This window comes from Cervus elaphus, chromosome 24 (assembly GCF_910594005.1).
Source record: "Cervus elaphus chromosome 24, mCerEla1.1, whole genome shotgun sequence".
Classification (NCBI taxonomy): Eukaryota; Metazoa; Chordata; class Mammalia; order Artiodactyla; family Cervidae; genus Cervus; species Cervus elaphus.
In genome coordinates this window covers 45,442,619-45,469,209 of record NC_057838.1, presented here as the reverse complement: position 1 = coordinate 45,469,209, position 26,591 = coordinate 45,442,619, and the positions used below count along the sequence as shown (strand labels likewise).

At 39.6% G+C, this 26,591-nt stretch overlaps 1 protein-coding gene across 1 annotated transcript in view; it reads right to left on the bottom strand.

Moving 5' to 3' along the window:
- SUCLG2 (succinate-CoA ligase GDP-forming subunit beta) overlaps positions 1–26,591 on the bottom strand; it is a 271,918-nt gene that overhangs the window by 193,936 nt on the left and 51,391 nt on the right. Inside the window, exon 2 of the mRNA XM_043886797.1 lies at positions 10,433–10,574. Coding sequence (XP_043742732.1) covers positions 10,433–10,574 — 142 coding nt within the window. The remainder of the gene's footprint in view (positions 1–10,432; positions 10,575–26,591) is intronic.

Here is a 26,591-nt window from a genome sequence, read left to right as displayed (position 1 = left end):
GTGAGGTGAATGTGGGAGGCCAGGGGGGGGGGGGGGGGGTACCTTTTTTATTTTTTTCATTTTATACAGCCAACATGATCCTAATAGCAAAACCAGAGACATATATTACAAAAACAAGTAAATGATACACCAACAGCCCTCAGAAATAAAGACACAAAAATTCTAAACAAAATATTATATTACACAATTCAATGATAAATAAAAGCTAATACATCTTAACCAAGCAGGTTCATTCTAAGAATACAAGTCTGGTTCAAACTTCAAAAATCAATCAACATAATTCACTACATTAATAACTCATAAAGAAAAAAATATGAATTAAGACTTCTTCAGTGGCTCAGTGGTAAAGAATCCACTTGCCATGCAGGAGATTTGCAGGAGACACAGGTTCAATCCCTGGCTCAGGAAGATTCCCTGGAGGAGGAAATGGTAACTGACCAGTATTCTTGCCTGGAAAATCCTACGGACAAAGTAGCCTACTGGGCTACAGTTCATGGGGTCGCAAAGAGCTGGACATGCTGAGCATGCACACAAGCCACAATACACGGATTAATAGGATAATATTATAGGTGATGTTCTACACAGGTGCAGAAAATGCATGACAGTATTCAGTATCAATTAATGATTTTAAAAAAACACTCAGTAAACAAGGAAATGAAGGGAACTTCTGGTTATTGTGAACCCACAAACAGGAAAGAGTAGTAAGGGATTCTGAATAAGGTTACCTATAAAGATAATATATGTTTATATAAAGCTGTTTTTTAGTTTATATAAAGGTGTTTTACATCTCACACCTGAATATTTTGGGAACAGTTTGACTTCTGCAAATCAAATACTTCTAGCATTATTATTTTTCCCCTATTATGGATATCCCATCTGCTGCTTCTTCCTCCATACTGAACTGACTGGTATATTTGCTCAAATAAAAGCTTAAAGACAAAAAAATTATAATACTTGCCCCACACTTAATTTGAGAAAAATAATGGACTCACAAATCCGTTAGCTTGTTCCACGCAGAATGAAAAGGAAAAAAAGATACATAATTGAGGTAGCTCATTTACTCATCTGGTTTGTATCCTAAGGTAGATCAAGAAATATATATTTTTTTAAGTTTTTTCAATTCCATTCCTGACCTTTTTTTAAGTAACTGAGAAAACTCAAGTGGAGTCTTAGTACTATTTATGAACAGCTGTTAAACACTGTCAATTCCTGTAACAACCACCTTGGGGAATAGAGTAGCATCTTAAAAGCATAATGCCTTAAGTAATATTTATTCTGCTGCAATGTAAAGAAGGAATATCTTTCATTTTCTTTTAAAATTATGCACTTTTGACTTCACATACTTTCATCTCCCTAGAAAATATCAACCAACAGTATACAAGTAATATGTTCATTACCAAGTCATCTGATGAGCTGTGCAATAAGTACAGGTAAACACTCTGGTGTTACTGCAAAGGCAGTGATCACTGTTATTTTTTTATCTGATGGTGATGCTTTTAATAGCTGTTATTATATGCCTTTTATGATGGCTTGAAACATTCACTCAGTTCAGATCAAAAAAAAAAAAAAAGGAAGGAAAGAAGGTAAATTGGTGAGTAAATGAGGTATATGCTACGTTTTTCTTTTTATTTTTTAATTCAAATCATTCCTTAACGCATGTATTATTAGCCTCAATTTTATAATCAAGCAAATTGTGACTTAGGTAATTAAAGTAGCCCTGGGATGATGTCTTGACTGTACAGTTCATGCTGTTTCTAAGTCAAGAAGCAAAAAAACTAATTTCCCCAAAATTCTAAAAGCTCCAGAAGCCACTACCATACCAAACCCATTTCCTCTTCTTCCTTTACACACATTAGGACTATATTTCCCAGCCTCTCCTGCAGTTCATTGTGACCATGTGATGAATTTCAGCCAATAGAATGTGATACAGTCCGTGCAATCTCCACACACAACACTCCAAGCTCTTTTTCTCTCTTATGTGGCTGGAACAGACACAATCCTCAGGTCCTCTTTGAGAGACATGTGTTGAAGAGGCCAGAGTGAAATGATGAAGGAGTCTTAATCTGTGAGTCACCAATCAGAGGCAAACCAGGAACACAATACTGAACCCGTATGTGACTAAAAACTCCTTACTATATTAATCTATCAAGAATTGGGCAGTTATAAGTTAGCATTTCCTAACACGTAAACATAGAAAAAAACAATCTAAGTAAGTCACAATAGGAAACAGTCAATTGAGGGATTACAACTATTACAGTAATATTTATCAAAAACATTATTTAATATTTAGGTAATGCTTGTTATTATGTGGACTTTTAAATGTAGGACACAAAACTATATGCATAGTGTTTTCCTAAAGTTAAAACAAACATTCTTTGTCAATTATATTTATGTAAATTTGTGCACAGAAACTAATGTTGTTGACTGAATGAATGCAGAAGAAAAATGGAGAGAAATAAGTTGATATTAAAGCAGGTTCTCTCTGGGTAATGAGACTATAGGAGGTCTTTGTGCTTTTTCATAGTTTCAAAATCAAAATATTCCTTTGATAATCAGAAGAGATTTATCTGTTTATGTTTCAGTTCAGTTCAGTTGCTAAGTCATGTCGACTCTTTGCAACCCCACGCACTGCAGTATACCAAGCTTCCCTGTCCTTCACTATCTCCTGGAGTTTGCTCAACCTCATGTCCATTGAGTCGATGATGCCAGCCAACCATCTAATCCTCTGTTGTCCCCTTCCCCTCCTGCCTTCAATCTTTCCCAGCATCAGGGTCTTTTCCAGCAAGTCAGTTGTTCGTATCAGGTGGCCAAAGTACTGGAGCTTCAGCTTCAGCATCAGTCCTTCCAATGAATATTGAGGGTTGATTTCTTTCAGGATTCACTGGTTTGATCTCCTTTGATCTTCCCACTGCCAATGAAGGCAGTGATGTCTCTGCTTTTTAAATATGCTGTCTAGGTTTGTCACAGCTGTTCTTTCAAGTATCATGTGTCTTTTAATTTCATGACTGCAGTCTCCACTGCAGTGATTTTGTTTATGTTTAAGGTTTCTTTTAAAAGACCAATATGTCCAGATAGAAGGATAAGAATGATAAGGATAGATAGATAAGAAGGATAAGGATAGAAAGGTAAGAAGGTAGCTTTTATGCCAACATACCCTAGGCAAAGCTATTCTACATTTACAACCCCCTACAAAGTACCCTCTGGACATTTAGAATTCATAACATACCCTGGGGTGAATCAAAGACCCCAGGCACAAATTATTCATAGGAAAGACATGCAAAATGAGATAATGCACATAACTTCTTTGTTCATTCACAATGAGGTAGCTTTAAAAAACAAATTAGTAAGTAACTCCATTAAAAACACATTGAAAAGACTGAATGAAATTGTTGGTCACTGTGGATACACAATCACTGACACACAGGATCCAGTAATATTTGGAACCAGCTCCTAAAGGAAAGCCTTCCCTTTGGTTTAAATGAGGACATGATACTGCACTTGCAAAATGCTCACCATGATACCAGGAACATGGCAAGAGGCCAAAGGTTAAATCCTACCAATATTATTTTTATTGGTTAAAATGTGAGAAGAATTAATCCTTACCTTATTACATAGACAAAAATCAAGTTGAGGCACTGATTTTCACAGCTCTGTTCTCATTTGTTTCTCTAAGGAAACTGACAGGAAGCTTCATGTTCACTCCCAATAAACCCTGCCTGCCCACAACCTGTCCTGATCTTACCCTTCGCTCGATGGATCTCCTGCCACTTTTACTTACTGAACAGCACAAAATAACTAGGAAAAGATATTCTAGCAAAGAGGAATTCTAAGGAGATGACCAGATAAGCCCATTTATATGTACAGTCTCAGGAAAAAGAGAAAAGAACAGTTTATAAAAGTGGGGGATCTCTTTACAAAGTATATTCAGTAGGAAATAATACTAAAGGCTCTACTTTTTTGAATGGGATAAACATAGTCTTAATAAACATAGTCAGGGACAGTTTTTATTATCAATTCAGATGCTCCTTTTGGGAGCATTTCTAAGTAAACATAGGCAAATGAAAATCTTGTGAGCAACAATAATATTTATTGCTGAACATTCACTATGCCTCAGAACCTACCATAAACACTTTCTATCTGGATGACTCACCACCATGATTCCCAGAAAACAGACACTGCTTTAACCTCTAAATGGCCTGTATTTGCCATTACCCTTGCAATTGCATTCCTGACTGCAGATTCAAAATAATAGACAGATGATACAGTGGTAAACAGATTTACTACGGAGCATCCAGTGTTATCCTCACCTGTCGTTACAACAGCATAACGACCACCATCTCAACACAAAGGTTGTTTAAGATCTTTGTGCAAGATCCTCACCATATAATCGGATATGACAAAGCAACAAGGAGGCTTACGATGTATTTAATTGCCTACAGCATAAACAGTACATGTCAATCTATAGTCAAGGGACAGCAGTTCCCTTTTTATATAAAATACAGTCCCTTAACGGTGTAAGTAACTCGCCAAGCTTTAGGCTGTGATTATATAAAAGGGGGAAGAGCTTCTTTGGTGGCTCACAGGTCTCCTGCCAGTGTAGGAGACGTGGGTTCTGTCCCTGATCTGGGAAGATCCCACACGCTGCAGGGCAACCAAGCCCACACACCACAACTCCGGAGCCCACGCCCTGAAGCCTGTGAGCTGCAGCTGCTGAAGCCCACGTGCCCTGCAGCCTGCACTCCGCAACAAGAGAAGCCACCACCATGAGAAGCCCACGCACAGCACCTGGAGAGAAGCCCCCACTTGCCGCAACTAGAGAAAAAGCCTGCGCAGCAACGAAGACCCAGCAACAAAAGCAAAACAAAAAAACTTTTAGCCAAAAGCAAAACAAATAAATAAACAAAAGTATTTTTTAAAAAAGCAACAACTGTGGAGATTCCAAAAACTAACAAGTGGTGGTCAGAAGTAAGTTTCATCTATTCATTTATAAACATCTCCTTTAAGACAGGCCTTTAGAGTTGAAAGTTATGTGAGAAATAAATGTCCTCATTTTTAAAGTGAACTGAAAGACAACACAGAAGTTAGTCATGCACACTGTGGGTATTCTGTAATTATTTGCTGACTGTATACATTAAATGCAATCCATACAGGAGAAATTTGTATAATTAATAAGTCTCCTGAGAAAATTACACACAAGGGAAACAAGTCCTTTCTGAAAGCATGATTACAAAAGGTAGCTCATAAAAAATGCTGCAGAATGGAATATTATCCATATATTAAAAATTTAATTCCCTAAACCAAATTTACTCTCTTAATCAGACACAAGTCCATTTTCTGTGCAAGAAAATGAAGGTCTCACTCAATATCTTATCATCATTAATTGTTTCAGAAACAAAAGGTTTGTATTACCCATTTGAAACAAATGTTCAAATTAACAAGATTTCCATCACTATACAGCAAAAAGTTCCTTCCAAAATAGATACAACAAAATGCATCATTAACAAAATATCTGAAGATTACAGAGCTTCTATAAATTGTCTGAGAACCTGCCACATCTAGTTTTAATTCAATCTTCTAATTTTATTAATATGCATTTCCTATCTTAAAAATGCTGACCTATCTATTAAAATCTCCTCAAGAACAACATCATCAAGTTAGCAAAGAGTAAAAATGTTTGAGGAGGAAATTAAATCTAATCTGCCTGGGTAGAAATCCCATCTTTGTCAATCATTAGCTGTTTTTAACCTTTTCTTACCTGTTTAATTGCTTTAGCAAAATAACAATGCTGTGCTAAAAATAGCAGGCTTTGGCAAATGCATGAATATGACAGACATGAGAAGCATTAAAGATGACACAGGGGTATCTCAGCAGGGTAAGTAGGAAGAGCTAAGTGGGAGAAAGTGTTCAGAGCATCAAGAGACGACAAGCTCCATGTGGGCCAGGAAAGGAGACCACCACTAGTGGATGGCAAACAGAAAACCAGCAGTGTGAGTTTAAACACAAAGAGATTTGTGAGCTGATCCACACAGAGATGACAATGGAAATCACAGACATGGCTAACATCAATATTTGTCTTCAAAATATTAATATTTTGTAAAAATAATATTTTACAAAATGTCTTTTATTTCAAAACATACTCAAATATCAATAAAGCAGAAAGGTAAGCTAATACATTTCAGTCGCTTACAAACTTTGCAAACTATAATATGAACTCTCTGAACATACAATCAACAAAATACTCATTATCATAGGTCTCTGATTTGTCTGCGACCTTACCTCATGACAGTAGTGAACCATTTAGAATTACATGACTCTGCTGTCACCTATGATGGCAACAGTAATATCTTATAGAGTGCTTATTGCATGTTACACACATTATTCTTCTACATAATTTTTCCCCATTAAAATACTATAATTATAAGGCAGAGGTCCCATTTTCAGAACAATCGGGAACATATATGTGTGATCCAGCTTTAACTTCAAATTTATTTGGTGAATCTCTCAATTGTGCTGTTGATCCTTATCAATTTACACTGATACGAACATAAACACTATGGAACTTTGCCAGATTCTTCTTGTTTTACTCTCTCCAAACTATCTCAGTGATGTGCATACTTCCTTTCACATTCACTATTAACTGCTTTCATTTTTATCAACTAGACTTGGTTCCACCTCTTCCTCCAATACTATAAATTACTGTTCTGATCAAAAGCATCTATTAAACAACAAAAATCAGAGCTCTTCCTTCCACCAAAACTACTCACTGAGTAAGAGGAGGATTACTCATTCGTGCAGCAAATGAGATGCTCTGTTAGTTCTCTAAATTCCCTTTTAGCTCTACGCAGATCACAGGGAGGCCTTCCTGCCGCCACCTCATCTAAGGATTATCATGGGTATGCACTGGCCGAGGCACACATACAGCCACATCATTCTCAATTCAGTTTCATTTTCTTTAAAAACCACTCTTCAAGTACCACAATGCCTTTTTTAAAAGGTGATATTCATTTTTGAATTTTAGTTTTCTTTTATTTAAGCTTGCTTCACTGTTCATTTCTTTCCCTCCCCTAGCATGTGAAATCACCTTGTTAATTCCTCCAGAGCAAAAATCCTGTCTGACACAGTATACAAGCCCCAACCACAAAGTGGTGGCTAAATAAATGCTTATAAAACAAATCCATGGCTAAGAAGCCAATTAGTTAACTCCACATCTCTATGAAAATCTGAAAGATAAGTCCTCTTAGCTATGCTCCACTTAAAGGGGTGGGAGGTAATCAGCTGGCTTCCCGAATTCCCTTAAGAAAGATTCTTCGACCTGGAGTATGGGGAGTCAGCACATTTGAGGAAATAATGGGGGAAATGAAGAGCAAAGACCAACCTGAACTTTACATATCTTGCTCTCATTACCCAATCCCCAAACCACAGGAGTATAAAACAAAAATGACCCTTTCATGTAAAGATGTTGCAATACTAACTTTACTGAGGCTATTACCACAGTTCACTGGGGCACTCTCATCCAGGTGTAGGTCTAATGTTTTTTCCACCATAAAAACCAATTTTAATAGTTCTTGAAAATAAAACCAATTTTCGCTTCTTAAAATATAAACTGCTCTCAGTTTCTACATTTAGCATCTGAAAAGTACAAATTCATTCCTTTCTAGAATGTAACTTCCGGGGCTCACTCATCCTCCACAGCTGCATCCACTGTGCCTAAAACATGTGGGTGACAATAAATATTTGTTGAAAGAAAGAATACACATATATTTCAATTGACATAATAAAGGGGCTGCATTTAAGCACCTGGGGGAACTCTGAAAGGGAGGTGAAACAACAAGTACTAGCTGAAGTACCTCACTGCTTACTCTTAAAAGAGCAAAGAAAATTAAAAAACTGAAATACAGAGCCTGCCTCTGTTTTGTACTCTCAAACTCTGCTACAGCTGCCTGGGCAATGCCAGTGAGCAGATGCTCTATTCTTTATTCTTTAATGGGAAACAACTGCTCTCCAAGGTTGCAAGCAAAGAATGCACAGACACATACTCCTAGTGTCCAGGTTTGTACTATCCAACAGGGTAGCCACAACATGTGTCATTCAGGCACCTGAAATGTGGTCAGTGTGAAATGAGATGTCCTGGAGAGGTAATATATGAACCAGATTTGTGAGCATTAGCAACATTTATTTCTGCTTCATTGACTATGCCAAAGCCTTTGACTGTGTGGATCACAATTAACTGTGGAAAATTTTGAAAGAGATAGGAATACCAGACCACCTGACCTGCCTCTTGAGAAACCTGTATGCAGGTCAGGAAGCAACAGTTAGAACTGGACATGGAACAACAGACTGGTTCCAGATAGGAAAAGGAGTACGTCAAGGCTGTATATTGTCACCCTACTTATTTAACTTATATGCAGAGTACATCATGAGAAACGCTGGGCTGGAGGAAGCACAAGCTGGAATCAAGATTGCCGGGAGAAATACCAATAACCTCAGATATGCAGATGACACCACCCTTATGGCAGAAAGTGAAGAAGAACTAAAGAGCCTCTTGATGAAATTGAAAGAGGAGAATGAAAAAGCTGGCTTAAAGCTCAACATTCAGAAAATCATGGCATCCGGTCCCATCACTTCATGGCAAATAGATGGGGAAACAGTGGAAATAGTGACTAACTTTATTTTGGGGGGCTCCAAAATCACTGCAGATGGTGACTGCAGCCATGAAATTAAAAGACGCTTACTCCTTGGAAGGAAAGTTATGACCAACTTAGACAGCATATTAAAAAGCAGAGACATTACTTTGTCAACAAAGGTCCGTCTAGTCAAGGCTATGGTTTTTCCAGTGGTCAGGTATGGATGTGAGAGTTGGACTATAAAGAAGGCTGAGTGCCAAAGAACTGATGCTTTTGAACTGTGGTGTTGGAGAAGACTCTTGAAGGTCCCTTGGACTGCAAGGAGATCCAACCAGTCCATCCTAAAGGAGATCAGTCCTGGGTGTTCATTGGAAGGACTGATGTTGAAGCTGAAACTCCAATACTTTGGCCACTTGATGTGAAGAGCTGACTTACTGGAAAAGACCCTGATGCTGGGAAAGACTGAGGGCAGGAGGAGAAGGGGATGAGGATGAGATGGTTGGATGGCATCACCGACTCAGTGGACATGGATTTGGGGGGACTCTGGGAGTTGGTGATGGACAGGGAGGCCTGGCGTGCTACGGTTCTTGGGGTCGCAAAGAGTTGGACATGGCTGAGCGACTGAACTGAACTGACCTAAGCACAAGAAAAGAATATAAAATAACCCCTTGAAAACTGTTTTATATTAATTACATTTTGAAATGATAGTATTTTGGATATACTGGAGTAAACAAAATATATTATTAAAATTTGTTTCACCTATTTATTTTTACCTTTACTAAGGTGACTCAGAAAATTTAACAATATTTGTGTGGCTCACATTTCTAATGGATGGTGCTTATCCAAACCGACAACAAGAGAGTCTACATGGCACTAAAGGAATGTTCACTGAAAAACAGCAAAGTCTGAGTCCTCATTTCTCAATCCATAACTAGGGAAACAAACTAGATTTTCTACCATGTACTAGTGTGCCGTCTCCCTTATTGTTGTTGTTTAGCTGGTTAAGTCGTGTCTGACTTTTGTGCAACCCCACAGACTATATAGCCTGCCAGGCTCCTCTGTCCATGGGATCTCCTAGGCAAGAATACTGGAATGAACTGACATTTCCTACTCCAGGGCATCTTCCCAATCCAGGAACCAAACCCACTTCTCCTGTGTCTCCTGCACTGGCAGGTGGATTGTTTACCACTCAGACACCAGGGAAGCTCCATGCAGTCTCCCTTAAAGCCTCCCTTAAAGGCTCTAAATAGCTTTGGGAGGTAAACATATTAGCCTTCATCTACAGACAAACAAAATGAGGCACAGAAAAGAAAAAGTTTTACGCAAAGTTATAGAGCTGATAAATCAAAGGGCAAAACATTGAACCAAAGTCAGCAGGATTTCAAAATGCACATTCTTCCCTTTCTCTCCTCCAGTCACTAAGAGGGAACTTTCTCCTTGTTCTCAGAGGCTTAAAGAAGGATGCCAACTGTCTTTCCTGACTCATCCTGCAACAGGCTTCTCTTTGACACTTTATACCCTTCAACCAATTTTCTCACAGCCACTAAACCACAAATAAGAGAACTAGGTGAAATGGTGGCTGAGAAACATGGAAAAATTACTATAGAGTGGTACCACATACGCTTCCGTCTCATGTAGAAGAATAAAGCTTTCTTAATTGGGCATTTTGCCCTTACAGCTCAAAGTTCTCCACTGTACCTGTCACTGTTACTATAACCTGCAACTGAGAAATTTAACTAGTGGGAAACCACTACCTGTGAATTCACTAATTTGGCCAAGCATATTTCACCCATTATGAATTAGCTTACTTAGTCTCTTAGCAGCCTCGAGAGCTTCACTGGCAGTGTCTGCAACAAAGAATCTTTGAACTTTCACTCCGTTGTCAGACATTAATTTCTTACTCTGGTATTCCTGCAGGTTCAGCCATCTTCTGGAGGTTAATTGAACCACCTAGAGAAATTGGGGAAGAGAGATAAGACGACTTAAAACAGAAAGAAAAGTAACAGTCAACAGGTAGGGCCAGTCTTATAGGTACCTCAAACATCAATTAGCAACAGAAATCTTAGAGGCCAAAAAAAAAAAATATATATATATATATAATGAATTCTCCATGCTTAATTGTTTTTCTAATCAAAACTGTTAAGGACAACTGCACATACACCCAAATGAATAAGGTCTAAATTTAGTTAATAGGGGGGCTTCAGTCGTAGCTCAGTCAAGGCCAATTTCCTAATTTTGATATTGGAGTTAAACGATGTACAATGTCAACACCAGGGGACCCTGGGTGATGAGGACATGGGACTGCTGCACTAGTTGGCAGCTCCCTGTGAGTCTGTAAGGATTTCAATAAAAAATTACTTTTAAAACTGTTAAGGACTCTGTTGTACAGCATATGCTTTCCCCTGTCTCCACTCCAAACAAAGTTCACAGCATTATTTAAATAACTGTATATACATCATTAAACATTAAGGTAACTCAGGAAATTTGTTTTAACTCTTTGAGGTCAATGGGCCACAGACTAATCCATTTCTTTATTGTGGTTTTTAATGGATTCCATTACGTGTTTAATGAGATTATCTCCAACTCACCAAAGTTGAGTATAGTAACCTGAAATAGTCACCATTAATTAAGTTACTAATTCCTAAAAACTGCAATTTGTATATTAAAGTAACTGCTTAAGAATCATGTGAAAGTGGTCTTCCACTACGCATTGATCAGTAAGCTTTCATTTGTACTGAAAGAAATGATCAAAGGATAGCATGACATGAAAAAACTCTTCTCATTCTATCCAATAAGATCAATAACATTATCTATTAAATTCATGAAACTGAAGTGAAAGTTGAAGTCACTCAGTCGTGTCTGACTCTTTGCAACCCTATGGGCTGTACAGTCCTTGGAATTTTCCAGGCCAGAATACTGGAGTGGGTAGCCTTTCCCTTCTCCAAGGGATCTTCCTAAACCAGGGAAAGAACCCAGGTCTCCCACATTGCAGGCAGATTCTTTACCAGCTGAGCCACAAGGGAAACCCAAGAACACTGGCATGGGTAGCCTATCCCTTCTCCAGTGGATCTTCCCAATCCAGGAATTGAACCAGGGTCTCCTGCATTGCAGGCGGATTCTTTACCAACTGAGCTATCAGGGAAGCCCATTAAATTCATAAGCCTTGTTTTTAAAAGAAAAGAAAAAATAAACATACTTAGTTTCATTTATATCCATGGGCTATGATACAAAGGAACCACTGTTAACAGGAGGTAAGATAACAATGCCATTAATACACAAACCAACCAAAAAATCAATCACACAACTGGATCACAAGACTGGTCGTGGAAGATCACCTGACCCACTTCCTAGAAACTTCAGGCAAGGGCCTCGGTGAGTGACTGAGCAATATCACACAGACCATAAACTGAGGTCCACAGGGCTTTACCACGTGGAGCCATTAGCTTTCAAGACCTCTAATGTGTCCTTAAAACGGCATGTTGTTCTGGCATCTCCAAGCTACAATACACTCATGAAGCTCTTCTGGACGGGAGGCATTCCAAAAAGGCTCCAGAACCTTACAGCAAGGCTGGGTTCTACTCAACGGCAGAGTGTGTCTTCAACTTCTTTGCATCTGTATGAAGCATGTGATGGTGCTTGGCATACAGAAGAAACTGAAAAACTACCAGTAAGATAGCCAAATGAATAAATTCTGCCTTTTGTCTTTTTGTGCCCTGATACAGATAATTTTCATTTCCAGAAACTGACTTGCTCTAAAAAAAGTAAAACTCCTTCAGATCTAAAATAAGCATAACATAATTTATACACACTTGTAAAAAATTCACATTTCAACATGATCAAGCCTCAAGCTGTCTCTTTGTTCCAACCTTATAAATATTGGTAATGATGTTATTAAAACTGAAGTTGCCTGCACTTCTTCTTTAGAAACAGAAAATGCTAAGATGAAAATAAACTACTAGACATAATGCTCACATTTACTGTATATAATTTGTTAATTACATATAATTTGTTAATCTTACTTCTGAATTTTTAAATCTTGATGAAACATTAGTAATTTGAAAAACACAATTCAAAAATTAATGTACTTGTTGACTTAGCAGTCTTAACAGCACCTCATGTAACATGACAAAAAAAAACAAAATTCAAGCTTAAGGCATTTAGTAAAAGTCCCCTAAAGAAAGAAACAACTGAATATTAGTAATGTCCCATATTCTGGGACCACTTTTAAAAGGCAAATTAGGGAAGGGTCAATACATTAAGTCTAAGTTGACATACCAATTTAAAGCCATTAACAAAAGAAGAAAAAAAATACTGTTTGAAAAGAACGTTTGAGACTAAAAACAGCCATAGTGTGGTTGTGGTCAATTTCTTTTCATCAGAACATTCGCTGTATTAATTTTAGATATGTTAATGCAATCTGCTGCAAACTAATTGCAATTGATCCAGAGACCAGCTTCATAGACACATAATACATATTGACTGTTTCTGCATTGACTCAAAATGAAAAGCTGCTTGGCTCTTAAATTGAAAACGAACACAGTGAACATAGTTCTGAAGCCACTGCTGATATTCAAGCCATCACTTCACAAAGTGATCATCTTACAGAATGACGACCTGTATCTGTCAGCTCTAAACTAGTGCCCCTGTCTTGCTCTAAAACTTCATTAACTCAACTTCATTAAGAATCTGTGATATGTCTAGAGACAAACAAGTTAAGTCTACTTTAGCATTTTCATGAGAAGAAAAAAGAAGAGAAACACTTTCTAAGTAGAAGGATGTTGTAAAGAATGCTGGAAATGTAATCAACTGCTAAATAATAACAATAATAATAATAATGGTTCTACCTATTACTGACTGAGCATGTTCTATGGGTTAGGCATTATAAGTATTCATATTATCTAATGGCCAAAAAATCATGAAAAGTCAAGTATTATTATTAAGTCAAATATTCCAAACTGTCCTTCTACCAGGCACTTCCTTGCCTTAGCCGAAGTCAGGTGAGGCCATGCAACTAGTTTCAGGTAATAAGGCATGAGAACATACGGTACATGACACATTGGGTCCAGCATCTGATTGTCAACCCTTCTACCCATCCAGGCTCTCTCTCATGACCTGGAGATTGTCAGTATTCAAGATGGTAGCTGATCTATGAGCTAGGGGTTAGAGAAAGGACTGACCATCCCCAGGGGGATCACAATCAATGTGCAGTGAAAAATATACCTTTGTGGACTTTTAGCCATTGACATTTAGCTATCTGCTGTTGCTGCAGAATTTAGCCCATCTATAGCACCTAATTTTTCCTAATAAAAACCGTCTTACCAGTTAGGAAACCCAGGCCGCAGGGTTGACCACTGCCCCAATCTGACTATAACACAGATGACTATAACACAGCAAAGCTCCTCCGATCAACGGCACTGACTGACTATATAATACTATTGATGCCCTGTGACTATATTCTGGCCCCACATTCCCAGAAGCCTCTTGGTAATAAAGACTGAGACTGGTATGAGCAGGATCATATTCCTGTCTTCAAAAAGCCAAAAATCTACCAGAAATAAGATCCTCATGAAATGCTGGCACAGTGCCTGTAAGGAAAAATGTAGCTGCTCCAGATTTTGGGAGTAAGGGAAGAGAAGGTATGAGTGGATGCTGACCGAAGACTCTAAAATGGTGTAAGTAGTTTATTCTGTCTCCTAACAGGAATGACCTGTTAAAACCCTATACTATCAACTGAAGAAGTCAAGAATCTCCCAGGGAATCTATGAACTCTGGAATGTAACAGAAGAGAGTTTAAAGATCATGTGACCCCGTGCCTTTTAGTTGTTTCTGCCTGCTTGCCTTCACATTTGCCTGCTGGCCTTTAAATCACTTCCTGTGCTCTTTGCAACTGTGTCTGTGCGCACACTCAGTCGTGTCCAACTCTCTGCAATCCCGTGGACTGCAGCCCAATAGTTTCCTTTTTCCATGAAATTTAAAAGGCAAGAACGCTAGACTGGGTTGCCATTTCTTTCTCCAGCGGATCTTTCCAACCGAGGGATCGAACCTGTGTCTCCTGCATTGGCAGGTGGATTCCTTCCTGTTGAGCCACTAGAGAAGCCACTAGAGTCAGCCTCCTCATTTTGTATTCAAAAACTTGAGATCTAAAGATAGGAAGCAATGTGCCCAGAGACCCTACTGTGAAAGGGACTAACTTCAGTGTTCTTTCCTTCTTTCATACAGATTTTGGCAACGTGACCACATCAGGGACAGCATCATATTCTCAAAACAGCTGGAGTAGGTGGGCACCTGGGTTTGGTTTCCTTCCGGATTTCTGTTACTCCCTTCCCCTCCACATTTCTTTGACAAAGCAAGCATTTCTAAGCTTGGAGGGGAAAGGGAAAATACAACTTAAAAGAAAAACACCACATAAAGATTTAAGGGCCTATGGGAATAAGGGAGCAGAGGCAGAAGAAAAAGAATGAAAAATGAGGGAAAGGACAAAGAGAACCAAGAGATAAAAAGACAATGACTAAGCAGGCAAAAATTCATGAGAAAACTCAAAGCACATAATTAGACAGACAGAAGAAAAAAAAAAATGACACGACAAAGAAAGCACCCTTCCCCGTGGTTTTAAAATTAGAGGTGTAGAGACAACTGAAATAACACCATGGGAGGAAAAAAAAACAATAAAGGGGGTATAGAAAGAAATGTCACTGAGCTAGGTGTCCCCATCCTCAAAGAGAGAACACACGAGCCACATCTGCCCACCGGCTCTCCACACGCCCTGTCTTTCTTCAGCCTGACCATCCATGGTCCTGCTTCACTCAGGAAGGCAGCACAACAGAGAGTGAGAAAAAGCCGAAAACTAACTACTAACCAGGAAAATAGAATTTACAACAAAAATGAGAAGCCATTTTGCCAAAAGTAACAAAGACGCCATTTGATAGGGGAAAACAATGAAGGTCTGATAATGTCATTGGTGATCAAACACCAGAGAGACCAACTCCAAAAACAATGCTGACAGCACTGATGGCAATAACCAAAACACCCACAATCTCTGAACTGGGAAGTCTACTTCTTGAGTGTTTAAACTAGCGGAATACTCACATGTGTACCTGAGATACATACAAGGCTCTTCTGTGTAGCGGTGTACATAATAAAGAGTTTAGTTGAAAGTGATCTAAATGCTCATCCAATAGGAGACTAGTTGATTAAACCACAATATATTCAAGCTATATGAAGCACTGAATACTCCTGTGGCAACACACTACCACCATATCCATGTGCTCCCTCCATTCTCAGCTCTCTTATAGCTACTGTGCCAAAACTCTGCAGCACCACGGGCAACCCTTCAGTGCCCTTTTCTGGTGGCTACAAGACTTGGCAGCCACATGTGGAGACAGCGGAGTCTGAGGGTTGAAAGAGCATGGATCACTGAGTTACTACATGGAGGACCCTTGCCTCAGAGTCACACATTTGCATGAACAAGAAATAAACCTTTGATGTGCTGACCACCGAGATCTCGAGAATAACTTGCTCATTGACCAGTCTAGCCTCATAAGTATGGAGGCCTAACACTGTTTTCCAACACACGTTGGAAGAAAATGGCAAAGTAGAATTACATATATATTTCAGACACACGTGTGCACACACAAAGAAGTATTTTGTATCTTTCAAGGATAAACATGTGAGTAAGTAGGTATGTAAGAAAAGGGCCAGAAGAAGTTCACCAAACGTGAAATGCCAGTGAATCTGAGGGGGGCAGACCAGGAACATGGTGATCAAAGAAAGATTTAACCTAATCTATAACTTAAAACAAACAAAAAATTTATTATTTGTGGAATGAAAATCAATTTACTCAAAAACACTGAGAGGAAGTCATTAAACCTAGGCTTTAACCCAAATGCATAACCTCAAGTCTATTAACTTGCCTAGACAATGAACGGTTTGCTCGCTTACTTAAATGTAGCGAGGTTTCTTCCATTGAGGTGTGAAACTGGGGTGGGAGAGCAAAGGCTTGCTTTCTCTGTGACACAGAACTACCACCTCTAACACGAACGCCTGCTATTAGGCAGGAAGAGGCTCTTAAACCTCATTTTGAGCTCTCACAAGCATTGATAAGAGTAGAATACAAACAAGGAATTAGCTGTAAACTCGAGAGAAAATATATTTCCCTCTCATTACAGGCAAGGACGGCAGATGCTCAGTGGGTTATGGCAGGCCAAGAGTTGGTATTGTTTACTATATTTTTGTTTTTGCCAATGTTATTCTGTATGCAAATTAGGACCCATAAATCTACCTTAGTCACGTTACCTAGCAAATACTAGGCTTCAAATAAACATGTTGGTGCAAATGAAAAGACAGATATAACTTGATGTGTCTCAGTATGAGTACCATAAAGAAAAAGGTCTGCTTGCTTAAAACTGACTGCCCTGGAAAAGAGATTAAGTGGAATCCTGTTTATAAATAATATAATCATAACAATAATAGTAATAGCACTTTTCTATTTAGCCCTTTATGTGATAATGCCAGCAGGTCAACTCCTGCTTCACAAAGAAAACATGCTAAAGAAACAGATAAAGAAGAGCAGCATCATGATTTGAAGCCTAAGCCTATGGAAAGGAAAGAATGATGTCGGAAGAAAGAGCAGGAAAGTGAGTACCAAGACTGTTATATTTACTGTGTGTTCAAGCTAAAGTGTGGGGCCTTTGTGTGGGTAACCTTTGAAAATATAGCATCCTTTCTGTCCAGAACTGGCCACGTGCCATTCATGTTATTCCCATTCTGCACACTGTAAGGAAGTTAATTAACCAATTAACGAGTCCCCTGTGGCTGAGTCCCTAAACTCTAACAGGGGTACAGAGGAAAGCCACCTCTATGGATGAGAGAAATGGCAGCTGAAATGAGGTTCCTCATTTACAAGGGAGAAAATGAACAGGCCCATCCTTATAGGTGGCCGTAGGGACTAAATACAAATCAATTAGAACAATGTCCAGTGTATCATAAGCACCAAAAAGAGGTTAGCTATGATTATTTAATGTAGCAAAACAAATCAGGAGAACAGGGTGACAAGAAGACAGAGAGGACTCATTAGAATAAAAACAGTAGGTGATCATGTAAACAATAAGATGAGGAACGTTATGTGCCTGAAGCAGGGTCCTGGAGCACCAACACCCCATTGTGTGTGCGGAGGATTGCTTCTGGGGGGAGGAGGAGATTATCAGTTAAAGGGGAATGGACAACAGGTGGGCTCTTTAGTTACCACGGAAACCAGAGAGGGGCATGCTCCTTACTACCCCTTTGATAAGAACAATCAATAGCTGGGACACGGGGCAAGTTCACAGGAAGGTCAGTCGAGTGAGTAGGGTGTAGGTGAAGCAGGCACTGGTCGAACAGTGGATGGACAGAAAGCAAGCGATCAGCCATCTTGAGTGGCCTGGCCATACAGTGATCAAGAGAAGTAATACTTGAATTCTTCTTTACAATAAACTATTAGATGAGGATCAGACTAGGGGCCTGAGGCTATTCATGCCTCACTTACAATGCATCTCTGATAGTACATCTTCTCTAAGGCCCACAGTAAGGGGGGCAGCAACTGTTACAAAAATAAAATAATCTGTCCTACCAGGAAAGAACTGAAAGCTGCCCTTTCAGACTCTCCAGATACTGGATCATAGCCGGTTGCTATTTAGATTTAATTCTTCTTTGAGTACCTCGGCAAAGTCTTCTATTTTAAGACTACACCAAATACTAGCTGGCAATTGTTAAGTGCCACGAAGCTGCAGAAACTGTATTAGTTACTAGAAAAGTACTTTGTCAATTAATTCTCACAACCACTCTACAAGGAAACAAACTAGCAGAAGCCCATTTTATACACGAGCAAGTAAAGGCTCAGGGAAGCTAAGTGGTTACAGGCAGAGCCGCATTCCAGTCCAGGATTGTGTGTGCCAGACTCCAGAGCCTGTGCCTTTCAGTTAGGCAGAAATCCTGAATGGACTCCTAGCCCACAAAAGTGGGTCCTGGGCAGTGAAATAAACTGGGGCGAGAGGAGAAGTGGGAGGTTCTGTTTTGTGAATTTCACTGTAGGACAGTACTGAGCTGAACTGGAAAGGAGGTTCAAGGGAAAAATGAGAAGCTCTGAATAAGAGAGGTTCCTGAATGGATTTCACTAAGTCAAAAGAATTAAGATGCTCAAAGATAACTGCTTCATTCTTTTTATCCTAGGTTCAGCAGAAAAGCAGCACTTTTTTTAAGGAGCAAAGAAATGTAAAACTCTTTGTAGTAAGGACAGATGCCCAAAGGAGGCTTCACTCCATAACTCCACACTGCTGCTCTGCCAGCAGCAAGAAAGAGAGGGAAAGAAAAAATACAACCTCCAAAAAATTAGCATATTAACACAACAGCAGAAACAAATGTATAAAAGGCTCTAAAAATCCTGAGAAACAGTGTTTCAAAGTGCCTGCCTGTTCCCTGGTAAAGCGTATGCCAGCTTGATTATGTTTTGAAGGAAAATCACCTTAAGTTTACACGGTGAACAGAAGTGGGCAAGATTTATTTATATAGAGAAAGAAAACAAATTAGGTAGCATAAATATATGCGTGCATTTTAACTACTACCAAAGAATTAGGCAGAAGCTATACCTTGTTCATTCATTCGACAATTTTCCACTGCACTTTATAATGTGGCGGCCACTATGCTTGGCAACCAAGATCAACAGTACAGGCGTGTTTTTTGCCATCAAAGAGTTTCCATCCTAAGAGAGGAAGCAAGGAAGAAAGACGTGAGCACATAAATGAAAAGTATAATTACAAAGAAGCTTATGAAGGAAGTAAAATATGCATAATGAATGATGGAGGCCAACTGCAGATTGAGCAGTCACCTCTGAGGAAATGTCATCCAGGCAAAAAGCTGAAGTCAGAAAGCAGGGAGACGTGTGAAGTAACCACGAGAACTCAAGCAGACCGATCTGCCGCAGGAAAGGCTCCGTGTGACCAGAGCAAGGGGGATCCTCAAAGGGATGCGGGTGGGACGGTGAGCAGGGATCAGGCCACGCAGGTGCTTTGCAGCTACAGAGAGGAGTTGAGGTTTTTTTCACTCACAGTGAGGATGAGAAGATCAAACTCACATTTTAGAAAAGTCACTGTGTCTTCTGTTTAACAGAACGAAACCAATTAAGAGAGCAATATTAAACCAGAATAGAGCCTGCAACCTTTTTCTGTAAATAGTCAAATAATAAATGTTACAGGCTTTGAGGCTACATAGTCTCAGTTGCAACTATTTAACTCTGCTTTTATAGCACAAGCACGCTTAGATAATACATAAATAAATGGGCAGGACTGTGTTCCAATAAATCTTTATTTACAAAAACGATGTGGCTAGCAGCCCACAGTTTGTAGACTCCTCAACTAGACCACAGAGAAGGTGGTGGAGATGGAAACAGAAATAGACGGCAGAATTTGGTAATTAAGCAAAGCTTCCTCATGGATCAGATGTGGGGAATAAAGTAAAAAGAAATCTAGTATTAGACACACACATGCACCCAACACACACACACTTTACAAGGTTCATTCATTAAGCCTGGTGAGTTTTATGTACCTGCTAGTTATAAAAAAGCATTTCTTTAGAAACAATCTTAACTTTGGACTTTTTTGCCCAAACTGGCCTTTGCATTACACTTAATTATTGACACTTCTGTACATCATTTCACAACATCAGAGCTGCTGGGTCTTTGATCTTATAACCTTCTTCCATTATTTAATATAGATCCCAGTGGGCAACAAGCAAACGGCCCTCCTATAGCACTCTCCTGCTACAGTGGCCCATCTGCAGCTTCTCTCCAAGGAGAAAACGGAAGCCCTCCCTTGATTAAAGAGATAGCAAGCAGAAATAGTAAAAAAAAAATAAACAAATAAACAAAGAAGAAATAAAACCTAAGGATTAATAAAATGTGGCATATCCAATGGAATTTCTTTAAATGTTTCGAATGAATAAGCCAGCTCTTGAAATAGATCAACACAAACAAATTTTCAAAGCAAAACAGAGAGAGGAAAAGAAAGCAAGTGACAGACAAGAGGGGGACACATAAGACTGCATACTTAAACAGGAAAAACAATAATATTAAACAATTTTACGGAGATAAATAAAGGGGGTTCAGAGCATGCTACCCCAAAATATGCCATTCAGGCACAAGGATTATTCTGAGCTAAATGTAAACGAAAAGAAACAGATGCAAGAAAAACTCTGCTCCCAACTTCCTCTCTCCCCGCCCCCGTCCCTGACACACACATGCACAAACAAGGAAGGATGATTCTTCTTTCAATTTTTTTTTATTTTATATGAAGTAAAGCCGACTAACAACGTTGTGATAGTTTCAGGGGGACAGCAAAGGGAGACAGCAAAAGTCTTCCATATACTTGTACCCATCCTCCCCCAAACTCCCCTCCCAAGAGTACAATGATTCTTAATCACGGGAGATAAATCTAGACTCACCACAGAAACAGCACCAGAGGGATCAACTCAAGGAACCTACTAACTAGTCCTTACCTTCCATCAGTATCCCCCATCTATTTAACCTCCCACAATTTGCTCCCCCTAGAAGTCCTTTTCCTTCATCCTATCACTCCCCTACAAATTTATTGTTAAGATGCCATAAAAGCCTGAGTTCTGATCACCCCCTTAAGTTACTCATCACTGAGTGCTGCCATGTGTGTGCACACTGCACCTGTTAATAAAACTCTGCTTTTCTCTGTTTTTCCTCAGCCGAATTTGAAGGAACCCAGACAATGAACCTAAGATGGGTAGAAGAAAAGTTTTTCCCTCTGCAACAATGTGAGTTAACGTATCAAATCAGTTTAAAAAATGACATGCCAAGTTTAGAACAGTGACTAGGTTAGACAGTCAGAGAGAGACATGAGTTTGGGAAAGGGGCACCAAGAGACTTTAACAGTATCAAGTACACTTTATGACCTTTATTTAAACATTGTGTGCATATGTGCTCAATTGTGTCCAACTCTTTGCAACACTATGGACTGTAGCCCACCAGGTTCCTCTGTACACAGAAATTTTCCTGGCAAGAATACTGGAGTGGGTTGCCACTTCCTTCTCCAGGGGATCTTCCTGACCCGGGGATCAAACCTGTGTCTCTGTCTTTATCTCAATGCCACCTGGGAAGCCCATTTAAACATTATCTGAGCAAATATAAAAAGAAAGCAGCATTTGAAACTTCTTCATATTGGACACACATATGACTTGATAATAATCATTACCCATTTTTGAAATAGTTATGTTCTTAACACAATAAATTTAATAACTATGCCTAGTTCCATGAATTAAGATGGATTTATTAATCAATAAAATACAAGACAGCAAGCCAAAAATAATCTTCATCAGGAGAAGTAAAAAGTCAGATCTAAAAGAAATCTGGGATCATGCGGTGCCAACAGCTCGCACTGTGCCTGAGTAACTGAGCTCTGGAGGACTTCCGACCCCTGCTGCCAAGCTGTCACAGCCTTGCCAAGCCAGCGTGAGGCATCCGCCGCGTGCTCAGGCCCTTCCAGCACACCGGCACCACAGCTGTGCAGAGCAGGTGAGCTCAGGGAGCAGGGAGGATGCGGCTTTTCATCCATGAACCGACACAGGGCTGTGCCAGGTGGCTTGCTTTTATGTCAGGTTCACGTTCATAAAACTTGTGTCTCTGCTCACTTCCAGAGCATGAGTAACTCTACAAGTCATTTCCTGAAAATCAGGTTACTGTTTCACCTCATAAAAAGTGTGTGTGTGTGTGTGAGAGAGAGAGAGATACTTTGCTCATGCAAGTGAGTCTCTGTGGCTTTGGGGTTCCAAGAATAGTCTTCATGCAAAGTGCTCACTGGAAAACAAATTCAGAACAGTGGAATAATATAACAGCCAGTGCTCAACTTTGTATTCTGGGGCCATTAATTGCTCAGCAATCCCAGCCAACCATTTTATACACTTACACATGCCACCAGAGGAGATTACATGTAATACTCAGAGAAGAGAAAATGCTAGATACTTTTCTTCAGCAACCTTGCCCAAAGGTGTGAGAAGCCTGCTTTCAAGAACTTCACCTCATATGAGCTTGTGACACTGAGTACGTAAAGCAGAGATATTAGTGAAGCAGAACACCAAACCTTCCAGGGTTGCTGGGAGGATATAAACACGGAAGGTCTATGAAGGTGTTTTGTTACATGTGTTCAGCATGGCCATTACCATGAGTCACATGTGTCAACTCAGTGCATCAGATTCAGCTCCCCAGTAGAGCCCTGCCCCCTTCCCCACTCCATTCCCTTCATTTCCCAATTTGTCAGCTCTCCTTAAATTACTCCCTGAAGTCCCTTCCAATAAATTCAGTTGAAAGCTTGCAAGGGGCCAACTTTATTTCAATCAACCCACTTGTGCTCCTTCTAACAATCTAATAGCACTTAACAGTTTAGGATACATTTGAGTTTAATGGGATTTACCTGATAGAAAGAGACTTCTCATGGCTTCTTTGTAGCAGCAGCTTTGAGTGGTCTAGCTAACTCAATCTCACAGGTTCGCCTGTCACCTTGGCATACTGAAGAAATGACTCGGAGAGTAGTAAATGATCGACCTTTGCTGGGGAAATTCCTGAGACCATCTGACATTTTGAAGGCTTGCTGTACAGAATGATAATTGGTGTCTGCAAGGTTCCAAGTGCATTATTTGTGTTTAGAAGGAGACTTCATTCTTGTTGATGAATGAAATACTACTACTCTGGGGAGTGAGATCTTAGAACTGTCTATTAAGAAAGTTATCAACATATAGAGTGTCCCTTTCTTCATGTTTCCACTGTCAGAATTCCCACTTAGAGGAGAAATTACAGTCTCAAGTGTTAAATCTGACTGCCCAATATCCCATATAAATGTCCTACTTAGAAAAATAGACACCAGACCTTTTGATTCATATTAGTCATCTCTTCTCTTGCAATAATCTGAGTTTCTTTAGTCAGAGTTGGAAAGGCAGAGATTGCTAAATTTTACATATATCTGTATAAATAACCCACAGAAGTGAATCTTCAAGGCAAGTTTTCAGAAAATTAGATAACATGAAAATGAAACTTCAAAATAATTCCTGAAAAGAGAATTTATCCCACAGCATAGGATACATGACATTCACTTTGTTCCAGGAAACTTTTGAAAGAGATATTGTCATTCATTTGAAAAGTATGTCGTGATGACAGAAAAACCTGAAAAGCACACACAGACGAAAGGACCTGCAAAATAGACAATGTGACACTCAATATCTGAGCAGCAAAGAAAATAATAGTCTAATCATTTTATATCCTCTTAAAATTGAAGGATTTGAAAGAACCTAAGAAATCTCAAGAAAATTGAATCCTAATTATTTTTCTTTCAAGAACCTAGAGTGAAATGTTATACAATATTACTACAAATAAACACCTGGTCCAAACTAAAAGTTAACAGAGAAAATGAGAAATAAAACTACAAAATATGATGTACTGTTTGGTAATGTTGTGATGAAGGGTTCAGGAGTTGACAGTGAGAAATGGGCTTAAAAGGGTGAAGCTGAAGATCTGGTGGTCCATCTTTGCCCTATCGTTCATTGGTAGATGACCTTTTACCTTCTTTACTTAAGTTAAATGAAATTATCAACTATTACAACCTTACAGGGCTGTAGAAAAAAAAAATGAATGTCTATGACATTTTTCAATCTGATCTGGGATCAAGAAACAACACAGAAAGGCAAGAAATGAGAAGATGGTGCTCCATTACTTTCCGTGTGGAAAGTCAGCATCCAATGGCTATCCCAAGATAAATAGCCTACATAACTCGCCCTTGGGATTTCGCTCGTGGTCCAGTGGCTAAGACTTCGAGCTCCCAATGCAGGAGGCCCAGGTTCAATCCTTGGTCTCGGAAGTAGATCCTATATACTGCAACTAAGACCCAGTACATCCCAATAAATAAATATCAAAAAAAGATAATAATAACTCCTTTCCCTTGTTGGCTGCCAAGCTCTTTTCTGGAGGACCTCCTCCTTTGTCTCTAGTGGAGAACACTCCCCTCAGATCTGTGGATATCTGTGATTTCCACAGATCCTGCCATCTTGGAGGCACCTGACGTTCCCAAGGCAGAGGAAACACCCAAAGGAAATACTGCCAAAATGATGGCTGGAGAAGTGACCTACCACCTTGAGACCAAGTCCCCTCCCAAAAGCAATCTGACTAGTAAGCATCACCTACTCTACAAGGTTAGAATAAAAGCTAAGCAGAGTAGGGACACAGAAAGGAAGAACACAAGATTGGGCCAAAATGTCTAAACAAAACAGTCATAGCAGCACTGGAGAAAATAATAGTGAAGAAGGGAGTACACTTGGTAGACCAGAAGTTGAGAAAATTCCCTGAGGAATGTCAGGCAAATAGGAACTAGACTGAAATAGAATCCCACATCTAAAACAACTAGGACAGGAACTGTACCAGAAGTGGAAGCAACTGATTATACTTTAAACTTGAAGGCTGGCACCCAGGGAGCTCAGGAGGGGCCCAGGCAACCATTAGGGTAACTTAACTGATGTCAGGCAGCACCAGACATGTGAGACAAAAAGTGGTGTTTTGGGGCACCTGGGCCCAAGGGCTGACACAGTGAGCCAGGTGCCCCCTGACACCTGAAAGACTGGTTACTGACACCTTCCAAGGGACCACATGCTTGGCCCCTCCCCCACAGTCACTGACAGCAGGATGCTGTAAGAACAAAGTCAGTAATAAACAGTGGAAGCCCACCAACATCATGAAAGAGAAACAAAGAAGAGAACTATTACCTGAGACAAAAAAGCTCAAGTAGAACAAAGCACAAAACTGTGCCTTAAAAAATATAACACATCAGACATGTCACAGAATAATGTAGCAATTAAAAAATTTATCTAAAGATCTTGAAAATTTTTAATTGATCAGTGGAAAAAAACAGGCAAGAAGAGATCCGTTGAAAGTAAAGGAAATATTTTCAGAAGATAAATTAGTGAACTAGAAACTGGAGGAGAGAAGTTCATGGTCAAATATCTACCAAATACACCATTTTACTTCATTACGTACAAATTCTCAACACACATTATCTTATTAAAGGTTCTGAGAAGTCCAATCATTTAAAAAATATGCATATTTAGATATATTTCACAGTTTTCTCCAAACCAATTTTCACTTGACATTTGCTTTAGATCCCATGGAACTAGTTATTCCCTTAGGAAATACCATAGATTGCAAACAAATTCAAGTACACAACTAACCATAATATCAGACGAAAGGAAACAGGAGCTGTTTACCTTTGTGTGAAAGTACATATTTGTTTTTTCGGGTATTTCCACTTATCCTATTGTTCTGCACAACCTCTTTGGGATTCAGTGCAGAACGGGGGCCCACACTTCAGCCTTATCACTATGTGCCAGTTATTAACCTATTTTTCATCAGTTCTGAAACCTCCCGCCTAGGTGCCCACCACTCTGCTAACTGAAACCCTGCAAATCAACTTCTCCTTTGCCAGCCGGCTTCCTGTTACGTTCTGCCAATACATGGCACCACTGCAAGACGAGAAGCCTGGAGGATGGAGAAAGTATCTGCTCCTTTCAGTGTATGATATTCCTTCATGAGAGCTCCGAGTCACAGTTCTTCACCCTGGCAGTATCAGTTGGTTCCAAAAGCACCTGCTTTCAGTTTAAAAGGTTCTGCCTATATTCCTAGACTAGCCTCAGAGCCATCGGAACCCAGCCAGGCAGTGCCTCTTCCTGAATGCTCTGGGTCCCAGCACTGCAGGATTCTTCCTCCCCATTTCCAAGTTCTTGGAGAGTTTATTCCAGGGGTGGTAGCTGCTTCCTACAGTTACAACCTCTGCTTTAGTCAGGGTTCTCTTTTTGTCCCTGCAGTCCTCCTGTTAGGGGAAGCACACTAATTGAAACTGCCCACCCTGGCCAGGCACCACAGTAACCATTTGCATGGAACTG